At 44.2% G+C, this 18499-nt stretch overlaps 2 protein-coding genes across 6 annotated transcripts in view; one reads left to right on the top strand and one right to left on the bottom strand.

The window, feature by feature from the left end:
* Not3 (CCR4-associated factor Not3) overlaps window positions 1-8071 on the top strand; it is a 61064-nt gene extending 52993 nt beyond the window's left edge. For all 5 annotated transcript variants that reach the window (XM_075701558.1, XM_075701557.1, XM_075701561.1 and 2 more), the window contains one exon: window positions 865-8071. In XM_075701558.1, coding sequence (XP_075557673.1) covers window positions 865-963 — 99 coding nt within the window. In that variant the 3' untranslated portion in view covers window positions 964-8071. The remainder of the gene's footprint in view (window positions 1-864) is intronic.
* Window positions 3889-18126, bottom strand: LOC142589896 (uncharacterized). The gene is made up of 4 exons (XM_075701564.1): window positions 17956-18126; window positions 14027-14245; window positions 13549-13778; window positions 3889-9706 (listed from the first exon to the last, which is right to left on the bottom strand). Exons 2-4 carry the CDS (start codon window positions 14243-14245, stop codon window positions 9601-9603), a joined length of 555 nt encoding a protein of 184 aa, XP_075557679.1. The 5' UTR covers window positions 17956-18126; the 3' UTR covers window positions 3889-9600.
* Between the last annotated feature and the right edge of the window lie 373 nt (window positions 18127-18499).

Below are 18499 nucleotides of genomic sequence, written 5' to 3'. Positions count from 1 at the left end.
CCTGGAGAGAAAGAAAAAATATGTTGAATATAGGTCAACGTAGGCCTTTTTTTAGACAAAGAAAAACTTTGAACATGGCACACCTTTATTTACCGTAAGCTCGGCTACTAGATCACGCTAGTTGACGCCACAAGCATTGTCCTCGTCGAAATTGACAGAGAGGTCATGGTCGCATGCTTTGCAGGTGTCCTCGGCATGTTCAGACATGTTGTGCTCGGTGCCGTCGAGTGATTTGGATATGCGGGATATCTTAAGCCAGCCTGGATAATCTCCAGACTGGCTTTACGGCGGGCATGACGGAAGAACTCTTGTCAGCACGGTATTTTTGCTACCTGTATTCACGAATGTAGTTGAAGGTTGAGGTTCTTTGTTCTTGAATGCAGGTCAAGATTCTTTTGCCGCTAATATAAGGCGAGATTCTTGGGTCACGAATATAGGTTGATACTTCAATTTGGATAACATATTAGTAAAAAAAAGGAAAGGTCGGCCTTTATTTGAATAAGTACGGTACGTTCTTGGAATACGCCATGTGTGTGCACAATGGGATTGTGGTGCGAGTAACGTAACGTGGGAGTGAGTGTTTCAAGAGCCTTTTGGCCTAGGCTAAGCAGTCTGGCATAGTGTAGCATCAACTTTCGGAGTTGTTTAACTCGGGAGACTCAAAATGCAAAATATTGTATCTTTTTCTTCACTACTGTGGGTGTTCTCCCTAATGGCGGAAGAACATTTCGCTTTGATTGTGCCTGCTCAGTTAAACATTAGACAAATGTGTAAGAAAAACCACATGGCAGGCCACATTAGAGAAGCAACATTTACTCTCCCCCATTGTTACAGCCGCGTCCTTTCCTTTTCTTCACTCCGCAGGGGACGTACATCTACTTCGATTACGAGAAGTGGAGTCAGAGGCGCAAGGAAGGTTTCACGTTTGAGTATAGGTACTTAGAAGACAGAGATCTGAACTGAGTGGGGCCTTCTTCGGCGCCCGTCGTGCAGCCTCGGCCCCCCGGACTCTTTCCAACTCCAGCAGCCTGTGTCTCTGCTCCCCTACTGCCGCGACCCGCCCGCTCCGTCATCGTTTCCGTTGTTTCCTCCGCTTGGGGCCCCACCTGAGCACGCACCACATGACCCCCTCGGACCCTGGTTTTTTCTGTTTCTTTTTTTTAATGCATTGTTACTTCGTTTCGTTCCTCGCGCATTCCCGCCCTTGGCGAATCCGAGCGCATACTTTCACCCGACAACCCATTATTTCATTTTTTTTTTTTTGTTTGCAATTTTTATATTTTCTTGTGTGTTGCTCGGTTGTCGCTTTTGGCACCATCGTCACTGCCTGTGCAAGGGGAGAATGCGTGCGATGAAACGAAAACGAGGTGCTCTGCTAGATATTTTTTTTTTTTCGTCGGAAGAAGAGGACCATATGTTGTTGTGCCGCATTTTCGGACTCGGCGAGCCATCCACGACGCCCACTTCGCCGGGGGACACACAAACACACAAAAAGCCTGCCAGCGTTTTCGTCGTGCCGTAGTAGTGTTCAAGTCTCCGTTTCATATATTTTTTTTTTTTACTTTCTTTTTCTCTCCTTCTCCGGCATCTGTTTGTTGTTTTATATTTATTTTTTATGTTCGCTACCTCTCTTGGTCTTCTTCTTCTTTGCTCATCATGAAACATCCTGGGGGAAAAGAGGGAGTGAGTGAGTGACCTGTTGCGTCAGCCACATTGCCACATCAACCCCCGTTTTAGAGCCTCTGTGGGACGGACTTCGAGTGGACTGGGAATAGCGTACTGTGGATGTATGCGATCGTCTGTAGGCATGCCACGGGACCTCGTGTGAGCGTTATACTGGCACCACGTTTGTTTGCGACGTGCCAACTGGGTCGGTCGCACGATGATCTAGTATGTGAAAGAAGCAAGGTGACGAGGACAACGTACAAATTTGCGGTGGAAAAACTGGGGCGAAGGAATTAAATAGAACCAACGTTGTGTGGTCAGCTGGCAACCTGCCGCGTAATTCTCTTTTTTTCTTTTTCCAGCTCCTCGTAGACGTCACGTGACGTACGCAGTGGTACCAAAAAAAAAAAAAAAAACATGGCAACGGCAAGTGTCGGTGCGATTTGTCTAGTCGAGCCGCACCCGTGCATTGCGCAAAAGCAGCACTCAATTGTGGGTCTCGCTTTTCGTGCAGTACATTCGGAAAAATCGCAATTAAAAAAAGGAAACCGACTGGCATCTGAAAGAACAACAAAAAAGAACATTATTTTTGATGCACAGCAATGTTGAGATTCTTCCGGTGCTTCTGTTAACGTCTCCATCTTCCTTCGCTGTTGTAGCCCCCTGTACGTTTCTCTTTCTACGTTTCTGTCTTTCAGCCTTCATCTTGTACGATAAGCTTCAATATTTTTTTAGAACTGCGAACACAAATGACTCGCTTATTTCATGTCAACGTGTCCCGTCATCCTTTTCTCCCAATCATCTTGAGTGTCAGTGTTGCTCATCCACAGCACATGTTGTACATACATAAAAAAAAACGCATTATTTGACCCTCCCCCCTTTTTTTCTATTTTCTTTCTTTCTACACATTCACGTGATGCAGAAGCAAATGGTGTATCTCTCTTGCTGGGCAGGCCCGAGCAAGCCGCGCGTTTTCTCTTCATTGCCGCCTCACTCGCTCGTGGCGTGCGGAAATCTGGCCGTCGTTGACCAGCACGTCGAATCGCTCCCTCTCATTATGTTTTCCTGGAAAAAAAAATTGCCGTACCATCATCCACTCGCCAAGGAGTCAAAGTATGCACCGAACTGCTTTCACGGCATGTTATGCCGTTGCACAAGCCGAGGATCACCCCAAGGAGTAATGGTTGTTGGCACGTTGTCAAAATTTCTTTTTTTTTTTCCCAGTGCTTTTTCACACACTCAGTTTTTCAAAAGACTAGTCTTGCTTGCGGAAAGGCCAAAAAAAAGATAAATAAAGCCAGTAACTGCGTAGCCTCAATCGGCCTTCTCCTTGCCTTGATCATCTCGGAGCATTTTTTTTTTTCTTCCAACGCAGACGTGGCTTCTGCCGCAAACAAATTTCTGACCGGTGTGCGAATAAGTGCTCTACCATTGGCTTGAGCTCGCGGTAGCGACAAAGCCTGCGTTTATTTCTTGAAAGCCTTGCATGCAGCTGCCGAGGCCTTTTTGATTTTCTAAATGAGACGCAATTTTCCTTCGCTGCACCCGGCTCGTCGGGGAGGGCGAAGTCCGGTGCTGGTTTGAAAAGAGAAAGCGTGTAAATATGTGCGTGACAATGTACATATATATCTATTATGCACGTGCGTTATATATATATATATATAAATAAATATAAATAAGAAACCAATTTGATTGCTGCCGTGGCCATCTCTGACTGTGCTGGCGGTAGAGGTTCGAGGAAAGTGGTTGGTTGCTGCATTTATGTTTTCGTAACTTCTTTTTCTCTCGTGCGACCGCCGATGTCATTGTTGACGTTTTCTTTTTCTGGGTGGCGTCCGTTTCCCTCAAACGGATGCAGGTCTGTTTGGAATGCTGGGTAATTCTTGGCGCACCGTTCTGAGCTGCCATAGTCTTATTAGTGCCTTCAGCAAGCGTCTGCAAGTGATACAGCTTAGTATTACTCGGTATGGGAAAGACCAGTTCTTGGAGATGTCACTGGACAAAAAGGGGGGAAAAAAAAAAGCTGGGTGAAGCGGTTTTTCAAGTGTCCGATCTTCATTATGGAAGCTTAAACGATTTCAGTTCATTTCGAACTATTGCACTTTTTTTTTTTTCAATGTTAGACGCTCGGTTTGTTGGCTACACTACTTGAGGAGGAGTAGCGGTGGATACGGAGGGATGAAGTCATTGGAGAAGTTGTACCTTCTTTTCCTTTCTTTGCTGTTTCTTTTTTTTTTTTGCCAGCGCAGCCAAAGGTCGCCGTGCCCATGCACTGGACTTCGGTTTTCTGTCTTGCCACGTGTGCCGTCTCGTTTCTTTCATACCCGAAACGTTTTTTTTTTTAGTTTCTTTTTTTCCATGATTCCCTCCTGGCGTCGGATATCTATTTCAGTCGAAATTCGTTCAATTGCAATGCACCTTGCATTGCGATAAGTCGGTGGTTGCGTTTGTCACTACGTAAACCCAGGCTATGAATTTGTATTCCATTGTCTGCTTATTGCTGCAAGTTGTGTTTTCGATGCTAATGCATCGAATTGCAAGGCGACGAGAAGGGAGCGAAGAGAGCTTCGTTTTACTACGCGGCTGGTTGCCAGTGTGCTTGCTGTGTAGTCGTATTTGATGCTCCGAATCGATGCAATTAAAAAAAAATTCAAGCATAAGCGGGATGTACAAAATTTACTCTTTTTTACTAGGAAAAGCAAAATTTTAGACAGTGCTCCGACGACTTGTCTTTTTGTTTTGGTGGCTTCTAGTGCTGTCGCAAGGGGGCGATGGTTTCGTGAAGTCTGGTGCAATAAATCCGAGTTCTCAGAATTACATTGGCAGTGCACAATTTTTTAAATGCAAATTTGTGGGCACAGTAGTGCAACAAAGAAAAGAACAAAATTGTATTTGTCATCAATGAAATTTCGTCAACATATTCGGATTCGTGCTCTTTGAAAACTCCCGAGCATCAACGAACAAATGTACATAAAACAGCTGTTAAAAAGAAAATTGTCGGGGTAGTAAAAAAATGAATAGACAAAATTTGGGTTACTGCCATGCAACTGTGGCTGCGATTTCAGTGAGGTGTACGCACACTTGGTCTATAGGCTTCCGACAACTATTTGGAAGCCAGACTCTCCTGCCGAGCTCATCGCCTACTGCTTCAGCACTTAGAAGGTTTGAACAGGCAAGGAAAGAGGTGGTCGAACGCTGTTATTATTGGAGCACAAAACAACAAAAAATAATAAAGGTGTAGGTGGGAAAGGGTGATTTTCGGAGGGGGTTGTCAACCGAGCCAAAAAAAAAAGAAAAATATATACACGGGTGTTTTGAGAGAGGTGGGGTGTTGCCTGGGGTCTTAAAAAAAAAAATATCCGAGGGGCCGTGGTTCACCAGGGGTTGTCAAGGGAACACAAGGTTTTTGCAGATCTCGCCTCGGGGCACTGTGTAAATATATTTCAATAGGGGGGACGGAGGAACCAAGTGTTTCCCGTCCCCGCTTTGGAGTCTTTGGACTTTAAAAGTCCTCCCCCCATGTGAATGAAAGAGGTGGAAAAATAAAAAAAAGAACTTTTTTCCGTTCGTGAAAAAAAAGCAAAACTGCTGTGCCTGTCTTTTTCTAGTTTGACGCATGTTTCCAGAAAACGAATATTTCACTGTGTATTTCAAGCACCATGGGCTGTGGAACAAAGGCCTTGCTTCTTTAAGACCTTGACAATCCATCAACTTAAAGGTTTGTCAATGGCTCATTACTTTAAAGGTGCTTCAGCAAAAATTAAGTCAATGCTATTGAAAGACTTAAAATATTGGGCTCTTCCTATCCAGCACTAGACAAAAGGGACCTCGTGCTGTGACCCAAATATTTCTCATTTCACTTTGCAATAAACAATGCAACAATGGCCTATCTGAAACCCTTGAAGGCCTACTATAGTGTTCATATTGTTTCACTGAAGAACATGGTCTGAAGGCATAAAACAACCCAAATAAGGGTTGCCATATTTGTAATGTGCAAAGCTCATCACAGTGACTTCGTGCATTGACCCAAATGTTTCATTCAATGTTTTATTTTCACTTGCTAACCATGGAAACCATTTGAAAGACTATTTAGAGTCCCCAGTAAAGATGTGCGAGCAAAACTTCGGACGGACTGTCCAAAGATGCAAAACAAACTGGTCTTGGAAATGCATCTTGAATAGTGCAGTGTAATAGACTTAATTTGACCCGGATGTTCCAAGGAAAAAAGTTCATTTTGCTTCATTGTTCAAGAACTAATCAAGGCCTCTCTCTCAGACTTTTTCAATGCTATTTGCAAAAATGTTTGCAAATTTAGAGGAAGAAGAATGGAAAACCAGAACAGCATGCAGAAATTGCACCTTGCACACAGTAATGTACAGCACAGACCGGAGGCTCTGATTCTTGCAAATTAATGTCACTTATGTAATTGTGGAACAAAGGCCTTCTTGAAGGCCTTTGTTCCTAGAAGGCCTTTCTTGACAAGCCTTTAGAGGCCCATTAATGTTCCACGTGAAACTTGACGGAGTGCCATACAGAGATGCGAAAGAAATCGACAATGTTTAAATACTTGCATCTGGCACAATATATAGGATGCTAGGGACCATCCTCTTTTGGAGCTCTTCAATTTCCAACCACTGTGCAGGTAAGCTTGGTGGAAAGTTTTGTAGCGTTGGTGCAGAACCCAACTCTTGAATATTTGCGAATGCATAGAACCTGCACGTTCTTGACATGTTCAGGGTAAATGGATATACATAGTGTGCTCGTGGTAATTTTCACTTCATGTGAATTTGTTACCGAGCCGTGAATAACGCGAGAAATACTTTTGTGCCACAATGAATTGGAACTTGGCGTGTTCTGTAAAGCAAAAGTTCTAATGTGGACAAAAAAATGTGGGACTGCAATATGTTTAGTCTGGTTGATGTGCATTTGCTTAGGTCCAGGTAAAAATTGTCTGTCTTGGTGCGCTTGCCAGAGCCGACATGTTTAAAGGAATTGCAGCAGTATGAATGGTAGAACCAAACATCGTCCTCCAGTGGAACTGGTTGTCATATTTTCTATGCGAGAAAAAGAAATGTATTAAAGAAATGGACGATCATTAAACTCGGCTAAGGTTTTCATTTTTGCAAGACAACTTGCAGTGAAAAAGAAAAAGTGAGGCAGTATGGTTTCAAGAACTAGCAATTTTCTTTGGTTTGCGCAGGAACAACAAATTCTTTACCGTGCTCATTGTTGACACCAGTTTTTGTATTAAAAACTAGGGGTAAATGGTGGGAGTGTCTGCATGCACTGCCTGTATGGCTTTTCAATGAATCCCGAATTCAACGTTCGTAAAGCTTTTTGTCGCAGATACATTATGTACGAATAATTAGTATCCCTGTGCTTCTAGTTTGTACCATTCGATGATTGTGATATAAAAATTACACACGGCGAGTGTCAGTTACCAATCGTATAATTATCAACTCTGAAATTTGCGCAATTGTTTTGAAAGTTTTGAGACCAACTAATGGAGAACCTTAAAAAAAATTCGGTAGGCTGTATCGGGCTGTAGCTGCAGTGGGGTATGCGACGTTTTTTGTGTGTGCTGCAGACTACGTAGACAAATCCACCACAAAAGCTACCACATTCTACTGCCAAGTTCGATATTTAAGGTGTACATGGACGTTTATAATTAGTCCAGCCTGCTATAATTTCGAAAAGACAAAAATGCTTTTGCTGTTTTATGAATATAAGGTTTACAGAATGCTTGTGCCCTTTGCATGATTGCATATCTCTGATCAGAACGCAACCTTTGTGATCTGAACAGCATGCAGATGGGAAAAAAATGTTGCTATCCTTTGAGTGTTCGAGCATGCAGATGGGAAAAGAAATGTTGCCATCTTTTCAGTGTTTGAGTGCTACTTTGGAGCGTTTGTCATACTTCAAACGGGTACCATAAAATGATGAGCCTTTTCTGAGCATGCAACAAACATGTTTATTGTTCCCTGTGGCATACGATGAACACAGAATCCTTTTGCCTTATCAGATAGCATCACGCCTACAATTGTGTTGCGTAAATGCCACTTGTCCAATTTTTATTGTGTGCAGTTTTGGTGCAGAAGCAAGAGTTTGTGCTTTACGTGGTGCACAATTTTGCACAATTCCAAGTACTCCCTAGAAATACTCGTGCATGCATTTCCTGGATTGCTAAGTCTTTCTGTAATAACTTAATGTGTGTTTTCGTGGGCATATTGCCGCGGATTTAATTGTGAAGCATCTACTTGCCCCTCTCAAGGCATTTTTTTTTTTTGCATTCAATTAAATTGAGCAGGCATTTAGGCAACACTTACAATCATCTGTGCGTCTTGCAAACATGCTGCATGTTTTATTAAGTTAATAGGTCTATAGTTGTGAGCCGAGAGAGAAGGTACCGTTCGGTAGCAAAACTGGCAGAATGCGTTTAAACTCCAATCCTTGAAGACAACAGCAACAATGATCACACACTGCCTTCCCTTTTCCTTTTTTGTGACAAATTTAACTATGCTTAATAGTTCTGACAAGGGACAACAGAGAAACAACTGTAAACAACCCTCAATGAGGTAATAAACATTAAACTTTCCAACGCAGTGACAACACGAACTGTCAACAATCCAATACAAACCTAAGCAGCACAGAGCTGGACCAGTATTGGTGCAACATGGGTCATATTGGCATTTTAATGGACAATGATAGCCCTATATAGGCATTGTTGGCCTCTAAAAGGATTACGTTGGAGCATCATTGGCCCTGCATCTAGTGCTGCACGGAAACTTTCCTGTATCGCTGTCTCTGGAGATTCAACAGTCCACCATTCCAGTCTACACCATGCCTCGAAAGACATGGTAGACAAAACATGCACTCTGTCATCTTAAACACAATCTACACCAACAGTGTGTGTATAGTATAATATACCTACTTAAGTGCTTTTTTTAACGCACTTGCTAGCAGCGTGTCACAGGCAAGAAATGGGAATGGTCTACAAGAGGGGACATTATTACTGGACACCTGTAATGCATGCGTGGTGGAATGGGAATTTTTTTTTTCTGTATAGAGGTTTGTATCACATAGACTGTAGAATCTTACAAACATCAACAAAAACTGAGTAAGCCACCGTCGAGCCCCAGGTGCTGTAAGGAATAATAATTTCATTGCCAAAATGACGACACGAAGTCGAGACCAACTCGCAAAAAGCAAGATTTTTATATATATATGTATGTATATATTAGTCTTCGCAAATAGGAATACTTCTATACACAAAGCACGACATAAGAACAGAAATGAAGCCCTATCACCATTTTTCCAGGCTAATGGGCACTTATTTCTGCAAAACCAAATGGCCAGCCGCAATCCTTTGCAGGTTGCAAATGAACCCGGCATACAAGTTCACTCGTGCCAGCATGCTGACGATACAGAATGTGTTTACAGAGGACTGCCCTTTTTCTTTTTTTAGAGAAATATTAATACTGAATTCAATGACTATTGAAGAGTTAAACGAACACTTCTTCACCACCCGGCAATGCATGGGACCCAAGATCTCTAAGTAAATCCCAACTTTCTGGGGGAAAGTCTAAAAGTGTATACGTAGAGATATTGTAACAAAATATATAAACAAGCTCTGTTGTGTACTTATACAAGTTATTAGTGCCTACCTAGAGTAGAACATGGAAAACCGCTCATGGATAGTATAATACAACCAAGCAGCTCTTCGGTAAGCACAGCAGGAGCTTATGGCTAATACATGCTGTGATGGAGAGGAATTTATAGCAGTTGACTCTGAACGAAAAAACTGGGCGGTGGATGTGGGCGCATTTAGAGACAGCAGCCATTAAAAAATGGTGGTGATGGCATGCATGGATGGCACGTTTGCTGCAGTGGACTTGGTTGACCGAGAGTCGAGTCGGTCGGGGGCTCCGTTGCAGATTAGTCCGTCAGCCAACAGCAGAACCACGTCAGGCAGCACGTGCCGAGGCAGCACTTCGCCAGGTCGTCCATGCGACTCGTCTCCTGGGTCTGCTCGCGGACGACACTGTTCAAAAGAGGCAGAGTTGCGTTGGTGCAGCTTATAAGGTACATGCCGCTCAGACAGCTGCCACTTGCAACAGAATCCTACCGATACATTATGAGGAAGGTTTAAAAAACAATAAAATATCTAGGCATGTCAGAATAACGAAGCTCCCTAATCGAATGCACAAGAGAAATGATCCTAGTGTATCAAATACCGAATATTTTTCTCATCTGTAAACAAGTGCAATAGGAAGTTTGCAAAGAGTTAACTTTGTAAAAAAAGATGTATGTCACACGATATAGAACTGGACAATTTATTTTTTTTCTGCTTGTAAGTATTAACAGGAGGTCTCGGCCTTACAGTCCGACTTTCGAGACCTCCTTCTGTACCTCAGACCTAAATGTACTAGTACTATACATAATAAATGAATTTAGCTGAAATTGAAAATAAGTGATTATACCTGGCACACCATCACAACTGACATTAACGAAGCCCAGGAAGGAACAGCACATGATCAAGTACACACAGAGCGCTATGTTCTGTGGGGATGCGCGACTCTCACGCGTCCCCTGATGTGTTGTTTTCCCGCATAGCTCCCGTCTCCTGCAATCCGGCTTCGCCGCGTGGCCTGCGTGATGCCCGCGGCAGTCTGTCTGGTTGAAGCGCAGTACGAGAGATGGCGCGTGTGTTGCGCTGCTAACGCCGCCTACCGGCGGGGCTACTTCGGCGCGGCAAGGAGAAGGCGCTCCCTCTTTGGTTCCGGTTCGGAAAGTGGCGCGGACGATCCGTGCTTCTGCGAGACCATCTCGCGAGGGCTCCTTCGAACGCGCCACCGTTCGCGTGACCGTACGCGCGAACGACCAGGCGTTGGGATCCAGCATGGGGCGAACATATTCGCTCGCTATCCGGTCGCGGTGAGTCGGACTTCCGCGATTTGTCGCGCGCCCATAGGCATGTTTCGTGGATAGCGACTCGGCTAGCAGGCATTGATCTATGAAAGGTGCAATAAATGCCCTTGTGATTGTTTGCACTACTGTGCTGTCCTTCCTTTGTCCCAAGAGCACGGGTGGGAACCACACAGTTAATTGAAGGTGCAATCGGTAATGCAGTTCTGTTCATTTTGTCTCCAGCTAGTTAAATCATGACCGAAGGTCCCAGCCGGAGCCCATGCATTTATATGGGGCCAAACTTTCATTATTTTGATTCCAAAATTGGCCTTTGCCGGATAATTTGAACTTGACCAGTCATCATGTGCCCGACTCATATGGGCGGTGTGTCTCGACGGCGCTTAGGGGACAGCAAACGTGTTGACACGCATCTCCCGTCGAAAACACCTCTTCGGCCTGCCTTAAGAAAATTTTTAAGCAACTGTAGCTCGCAATGTACAATTACGGTATTTATGCGATTCTAACGCAAACCTTTTTTTTTTTCAAGAAAGTTTTGTGGGAAATCGCCTGTGCGGTGCAATAGAATACGAAACCAAAACTTCCTTCGCGACGTTCGTATGCTTTACCTCAAAACACGAGTGTACCGCGGCGAAGCTGACCTTGGAAAACGGGCTGCTATTATACAACACGTGTTAAAACCCTGTCGATTTTTTTTTTGCTAAAAAATCAGGCGCACGTTACCTTTCTTCTCTGTTTAGGAGCTTTATTATCATTTTTACATTAGTTTTCTACTTTGGACACATAGAAAAGTGCGCGCGCTTGATAATGGAGCGTGTTGGACACGGGCAAATGCTAACAAATGCATCAGCAGCGTGTATTGGAGTTTTTTCTGCATCTTGTTTAATTCGACCGGCCAGATAATTCAATCAGTTGCGCCGGTCCCATCAGGGCCGAATTAACGGAAGTCGACTGCACTACACCACTGTATATCCTTATAAAAGGATGCAAACATAGCGGGATTGTCCACATGGTAATTTGCTTTGCCAAGAAAAACTCATTAGCTGCCTAACTGGTTGACTGAAAATTATTAGGCGGAAGTTAGCTACTCACTGTTCCTTGCTGAACAACCGCAGTTACCTTGCAGGAGGATCATTGGGGACAGCATTCATTAATTTCATTGTCATCAAATGCCCGCTGAGGACGAAGGCCTCTCCCAGTGATCTGCAATTATTCGCTTTGTGCCTGCAAATTTCTTATTTTTATCACCTCACCTAATTCTCTGCCATCCTTGACTGCGCTTTCCCTTCCCTTGGCACCCTTTCTGTAACTCTAATGGTCCACCGGTTATCTGCCCTATGTATTAAATGGCCATGCTCAGCTCCCATTTTTTTCTAATGTCAAGTAGAATATCGGCGTTCACCGTTTGCTCAATGATTCACACCGCTCTCTGATCCCCACTGCTCTCTGATCCCCACTGCTCTCTTCCTGTCTGTTAACATTACACCTAACATTTTTAATTCCATCACTCTTTACGTAGTCCTTAACCTGTTCTGGAGCTGCTTCGTTAACCTCCAAATTTCTGCCCCATATGTTATCATCGGTAGAATGCAATGATTACAGACTTTTCAACAACAGTAGTAAGCTCCCATTCAGGATTTGGTAATGGCTGCCGTATGCACTCCAACCCATTTTTTTTTCTTATGTAAGTTCCTTTCTCATGATCAGGGTTCCCTGTGACTAATTGACCTAGTTAAACATACTCCTGCACAGACTCTAGAGGCTGACTGGCGATCATGAATTCTTGTTCCCTTGCTAGGCTAATGAACCTTTGTCGTCTGCAGATTAATCTTCAAACCCACTCTTACACTTTCTCAGTTAAGGTATTCAATCATTTGTTGCAGTTTATCCCCAGTGTTGCTGAACAGGCCAATGTCATCTGCAAACCAAAAGTTGCCAAGATATTTGCCATTGATTCTCACTCCCAAGCCTTCTCAGTCTAATATGTAGCTCATTCATTCATTAACTCATTCAGTATTTATTTGGCATCATGTCACATGCTGCCAGGGCACATACAAAGTGCCACAACAGTGCAGCTTGACAGAAGTCTGCACTCTATGTTACATAGCATCAACATTCTTTGCTGATTTACAAATGACAAATGAACAGAGATGCATTGCATTGTCTTGCATCTGTCTTTCTCCCAGCAGACTTGATTAGGTGTTGTTATCCCTGATATTTGAAGAGAAGCAAATACTGTACAACTTCGGATGTTCGCATTCTCCTGCAAAAAAAAAAAAACTTATTGCCTGAGAAATTGTATTGTCCAATTCATTGATTGTTGGAGGTTAAAGGAGTTTCAGAAATTCAGCCAACTCACCTCAGGCACCTAAAAAGATCACACTTGTACTAATGTGATATATTAAGTTAGTTTTAAAATGCCGGACTTGGCCCCATTGGCGTTATCGCGACACGACGCCGAGCAAAAGTTGTTTATGTGTAGCAGCAATAAGGCCAGGTATGATGATGATGTTCATAAGAGTAACAATAGGAAGAGGGCTGCTCTCATATGGCAGCTACAGTTCGCAGAAACAGAGAAGCCAGTATTCCACAACGACATGGCGTATTCACCTTCGGTGTACAAAAAAGCTGATGCATAGAAAGAAGTATTGTAGTAAACTAGGCTGCTACAATGCTTGCCAGAACTTTTTTTCTAAGTTTGAGAGGGCATGCATGTAAATTTGAGGCAGAAAAAGAAAAGATAAATACGAAATGTCACATCCATACTTCACAAGTTAACGTTCTAAAGAAACTTAGAGGCATAATAGCGGACTGCTCTGGATTAACTTTGACCATCTGGGGGTTCTCTTAACCTGCCCCCAGATTCCAGTTATGAAGCTTTACCTTGCACACTCACATGGCGGCCATGGTAAAAGTGGTCTATGCAGAATGTCCCCCAATGGGAGAGTTGTCACTTACACTGTGTTGGCCCCAGGGTAACCCGTTGCACCATAGTATCCCTGAGTGCCACCTGGAGGTGGAGCAGGTTGTCCGGGGTAGTAGCCTCCAGGCATGGGTTGCTGTGTGCTACTGTTGTAGTAGCCGCCACCAGGGAGCCCTGGCTGACCACCCGACGGGTAGTACCCTGCTGGTGGCACCATGCCGGGCTGACCAGTGGGCACATAGGTTGACCCCTGCTTGACGTAACCCTGAAGGGTGAAGGTCACACAGTGCATGTCATGTGTGCAGTGAGAACCATCACAAGAGTCGCAGTATGCCTGACATTTCATGGCCTTAATAGTAAAGTTTCACTCAACGTTTTTGAGATACAAGGATATCAAAGCCCCAAGTAAGCCGCATCAATGAAGCCTAGTTTTGTAGACTGAGGCTGTCTCTTGCAATCTGTGTTGATCTCTGCATCACTACCTGCTGGGAGGTTGGGTAAGTAATGCATTACCTGAGCAGCTGGGTTAAAGACTGTAGCCTGCGGCTGCTGTGGTTGAGGTGGAGGCTGCTGCGGTGCCGAGGCCGATGATATCCATCCTGGCTGCGGGTATCCGTCATTGCCAGCTTGCGGATTGTACGGTGGCGGGGGGTCATAGGGCATCTGGGGAAATGATGGCTGAGGGGGAGGGTATGGGGCCTGGTGGGGGTAAGGGACTTGGGGTGCGGACATCTGCAAGATAGTTGAGCACAAGATCACTATATGCAAATAGAATTTTTTTTAACAGGGCACTGAACAAAGTACAGCGGGACAGAAAACTTTGCAGAACACAGTATTTGCGAAAATGCTACATTCCTGTGATGCCTGAGCACATGGCTTTGAATTCAAATAGTTGTGAGGGTAGTAGCTTTTGAGACTCACAAATGATCAATTAAATTGGGAGCACCCAGCGGAAATTCACAATCACCATGAAACTTGTGTGTTGTAAATTTCTGTGGGTGGCTACACATGCTTAAAAACTGTACAACCTTCAGCACTTTCACTGCTACTCCCAAGATAACCTGGAAGCCAATTCCCGCACAACACCTGCCACTCCTGAGTACACTCATTCTGTGTTTTCAGCGCACTCCGTGCCTCGCCATAAGCGATTTGTGCAAGAAAGAACATTGCGTACCTGTTTTTCCATCTATGGAGAAGTCATCTAAACTGATAAAGTTAAATTTCTGACTGCAGGTGGAGAAATGTCTCACTGCTCTGTCATTGCAGGTTAGCCACGGCAAACGAGAGCAGCAGGTCCGCCCACTTTTTGACAAAGATTTATAAATGGTTAATGAATTTTGAACAAGAAACCGAAGAGGGAGAACCAGCTCCTACATTGTCAGAAATGTCTGCTAAGTAAATGTGCGAGAAAAACCTGGCAGGGGTTGAGGAGCACTGGGAATAAAACCTGGCATTCAAAGGGTCTGGGTGAAACAGTTGTAATGAAGATGTGCTTTTGGTCTGTCGTTGTGCGAGAGATCAGAGATGGCGTTTGGCTGGAACTGCCTCGGTTTGCTATAATCATCCTCAATGTTGTGCATGTACCCTTTAATGCCAATCGTGTGATACTTACCTGTCAAGAATGCCATCTATATATTGACATGTCATAGTGTTCCTCCCGACAGGAAAGTAGCAAACACAGAGCATTAAACAAAATGGCGCACAAGTGATTATTATTGCAGACAAACTTAAACCTTGAAGAGAGTTTTAATGTTTTTTTAGAGTGGAAGCACACCAAATTTATACCTTCTGACGTATGTCACATAAGTTGCACTATTTTCATACACTCATTATTTTCATTAATATTGTGCCTTGTACATCGGTGGCAGTACAGCCCAGCTGTGTCCATCATTATTTGCAAGAGTACAACTTGTGCTGCATAACAACTTTGCACCCTTTGGGGCTCTCTTGCCCTAAACAATAATATGCATCTATTTGGCATGCCTTTCCGTTTATTAACGCTGTGTGCCCGGAACTTTTGGGTCACAAATGAGATGCGCATTATCAATGTGACATAGCATTCTTGACATAAAAGTAGTGAGTGTGGAGTTTTCAAGAAAGAGAATGCAAGTCTGACAGGCGATGTCCTGCACTCTTCGGCAAAATTACACCATTTGCATCATATCTTGCCACACAACAAATAACCATCATTTGTCTTGTCTGCATTTCCTCTCTTTAACCCTTTCTTTAACACAGCCAGCCCAGTACTTCCAAGTCATGAACCCGCATGTACATCATCAGCATGACAGAGCATTCTCGACAGGAATGTAGCCAGCATAGCGTTTTCAAGAAAGGAAACACAAGCAAGACAGATGATGATTATTGTGTGACAAATATGACCCAAAGGGTGCACATTTGTTTAACATTCTAAGAAACATTTATGCCCTTTAGGGTGTATATTTGCCACACAACAATAATCGTCATCCATCTTTTCTGTCAAGGAAAGATGGATGACGATTACTTTCCTCTCAAGAATGATCTGTCATGCTGATAACGCACATGCCGTTGGTGACTTGGAAGTACCGGTCTTGCAGCGTTAAAAAAAGGAAAGTCGGGCAAGACATGACGATTATTGTGTGGCAAATTTAAACCCCAAAGGATGCAACTGTTTCTACACTCTAAAAAAACAAAATTACACCCTTTGGGTCCTATCTTGCCACACAACAATAAACGCCATCTGTCTTGTCCACATTTCCTTTAACGTGGCGAGCCCGGTACTTCCCAGTAACGAACGGCATGCGTGTTATCAGCATGACGTGGCATTCCCGACAGGATAGTATTGGGCGCGGCGTTTTCAAGAAAGGAAAGGCAAGCAGGCAGATGACGATTATCGTTATGTGGGAGATATACACCCTAAAGGGTGTACCTTCGTCTAAAAATGTAGATTGAAGAGTGTTTAGGGTCAACATACACTGAGAAACATTTACACCTTTTGGGGGCGTATCTTGTACTCAAAGGATGTAATTTTGCTTAAGAGTGCGCTCTTATAAATTTACACCCCCGAGGACGTACACTCTTAAAACGGTTGCACCTTTTGGGGTGTATATTTGTCCCCCAACGATAATCGTCATCTGCCTTGCTTGCGTTTCCTTTTCATGTGAAACAGGCTTTTCTTGAAAACTCGGCGCTCGCTACTTTCCTGTCGAGAATGCTGTGTCACACTAATAACGCGTATGCCGTTCGTGACTGGGAAGTACCGGGCTCGCAGCGTTAAAGAAAGGAAACGCGGGCAATACAGATGACGATTATCGTTGTGATAAGATAAGCCTCAAAAGTGCAGACTTTTGTACGAGTGTATGTTGTCCCCAAACAATAATCGCCAGCGGGCAGTTTTCACCAACGCCTAAAGACGATGCCAGGCGGTTCAGAGTAAACGAGATACGTAGAGTCCTTGTGTGAAGGCCGAGTACATGCGTACAAGCGAATGGATTGCGACCGCGAGAAACATCGAGGAATGACAACTGCGCTTCATCCCAAGGCTTCGTAACAGATCGGCTAGTTTAAACGGCCGCGTTTAACCGATTTCCGAAATCACGTGCCTTATACCTTATGGCGGCTAAGTCAGAAAACGGAAAATCCTCTGCATTGACACTCGGGCATAGCCCGCTACTTATCAAACGCAAATCTAGAGGCTCGCAAATCTAGAGGCTCGCAAATCCCCGGAGAAAAGAAAATTGATTGGCGTGGTCGGTTCGCTTGAGAAACTGTTGACAGGAGGCTTTCATTGCCCCAAGATAAGAAGCCTCCTTGGATAAGTAGCCTCCGTTCTATGTACGCTGCTTTCCGGGCCTATTTTATTTTACCCCTTTGAACACGAGTGGGAGTGATAGCGCTCAAAACTGCAAACGACTATGCACGAGCGTGCTGAAAGTACTAAATTCTATACAGGCATATGCATATAAAAAACACGAAAGGAATCTAGACAGCCTCTAGCAATGGCCACTGTCGTTAACTGCGATACTGCAGACATAACAACAATGCGCCCCTGAGTCAGCTGACAGTTTCGCTCCGCGCCCAGCAGATAAACTTGACGTGACATGCAGGATGCACGGCAGAATGTATCGATTAGAAAGAACAATGCCTACAGAAAGCGACCCTGATGCGATGTTTACGTTGTGGAGTCTCAGAATGCACATCTGGCATGAAAATTCACTCACGGCTCCACGTCCAGCGTTATCGGCTGTTACCGGCGCTCTGTGACGAAAACGCGAGCTTTTTAAAGAGGTCACGGGGCACTAATCGCGGCGTAGTAGTCAGCAGGCGTCGCTGACCGCTACAGCTACATGAGGATTGATCGTCAGCAGATACAGGATACGCGGAAAAAAACGGCGCGGTAGCAACGGTATGCAACGGCCGGTGGTACGGCGCCTATAGTTAAGGAAAAGGCAAACCGGAAAGCTTACTTTTTCGGGGTGTGTCGGCTCCAGGTTTGAGCCCGAATTCAACACTCTTGGTAAAACAACACCTTCGACTCTAACGCCAGAGCATAGAGAACCAAGAGGCTGAAGATCACTGCGTCGCCTGCATAACGCAACCAGCCATGATGATGGTGGCCGCCCCTTCGGTGACGTCAAAATGCAAGTTGCCGTGGGAACGGAAGCACGCGAACGCCTAAACGCCTAATAGAAAAAAAAAACAAATATCCTTATTTAATGTAGCGCCTCCCGATACTTCATAAGTACACTTAGATATCCTATTGTTAAATTTTAACGAATAAATTGGGCCGTACCGCTAGATTTTAATCATCTCGCCTTTGAGCCCTATGGAATGTGTGAGAAGACTTGCTGCTAGTTAGAGAGCTAGATATGTCACACTTGTAATACTATAATCGCCTGAACGCGTGTCAAGAAACAGTATCATACCGGATGCATTACGTTTAAAGCTGAAAGCAAACAATGCCAGTTGTAGCAAACGTAGGAAAGACGGCGCTCGTTACCACACCGCTCG

Source organism: Dermacentor variabilis, chromosome 8, assembly GCF_050947875.1.
Source record: "Dermacentor variabilis isolate Ectoservices chromosome 8, ASM5094787v1, whole genome shotgun sequence".
In the NCBI taxonomy this organism is placed as follows: domain Eukaryota; kingdom Metazoa; phylum Arthropoda; class Arachnida; order Ixodida; family Ixodidae; genus Dermacentor; species Dermacentor variabilis.
This window is presented reverse-complemented; position numbering and strand designations above follow the sequence as displayed.

Bases quoted from the DNA above. Each gene is read 5' to 3' on its own strand.
- LOC142589896 (XM_075701564.1), bottom strand. From the start codon at position 14,245: ATGTCCGCACCCCAAGTCCCTTACCCCCACCAGGCCCCATACCCTCCC. The intron at 13,779-14,026 runs GTAATGCATTAC...TTCACCCTTCAG, and splicing joins TCTTTAACCCAGCTGCTCAG to GGTTACGTCAAGCAGGGGTC. The intron at 9,707-13,548 runs GTAAGTGACAAC...TCTTTTGAACAG, and splicing joins TACCCTGGGGCCAACACAGT to TGTCGTCCGCGAGCAGACCC.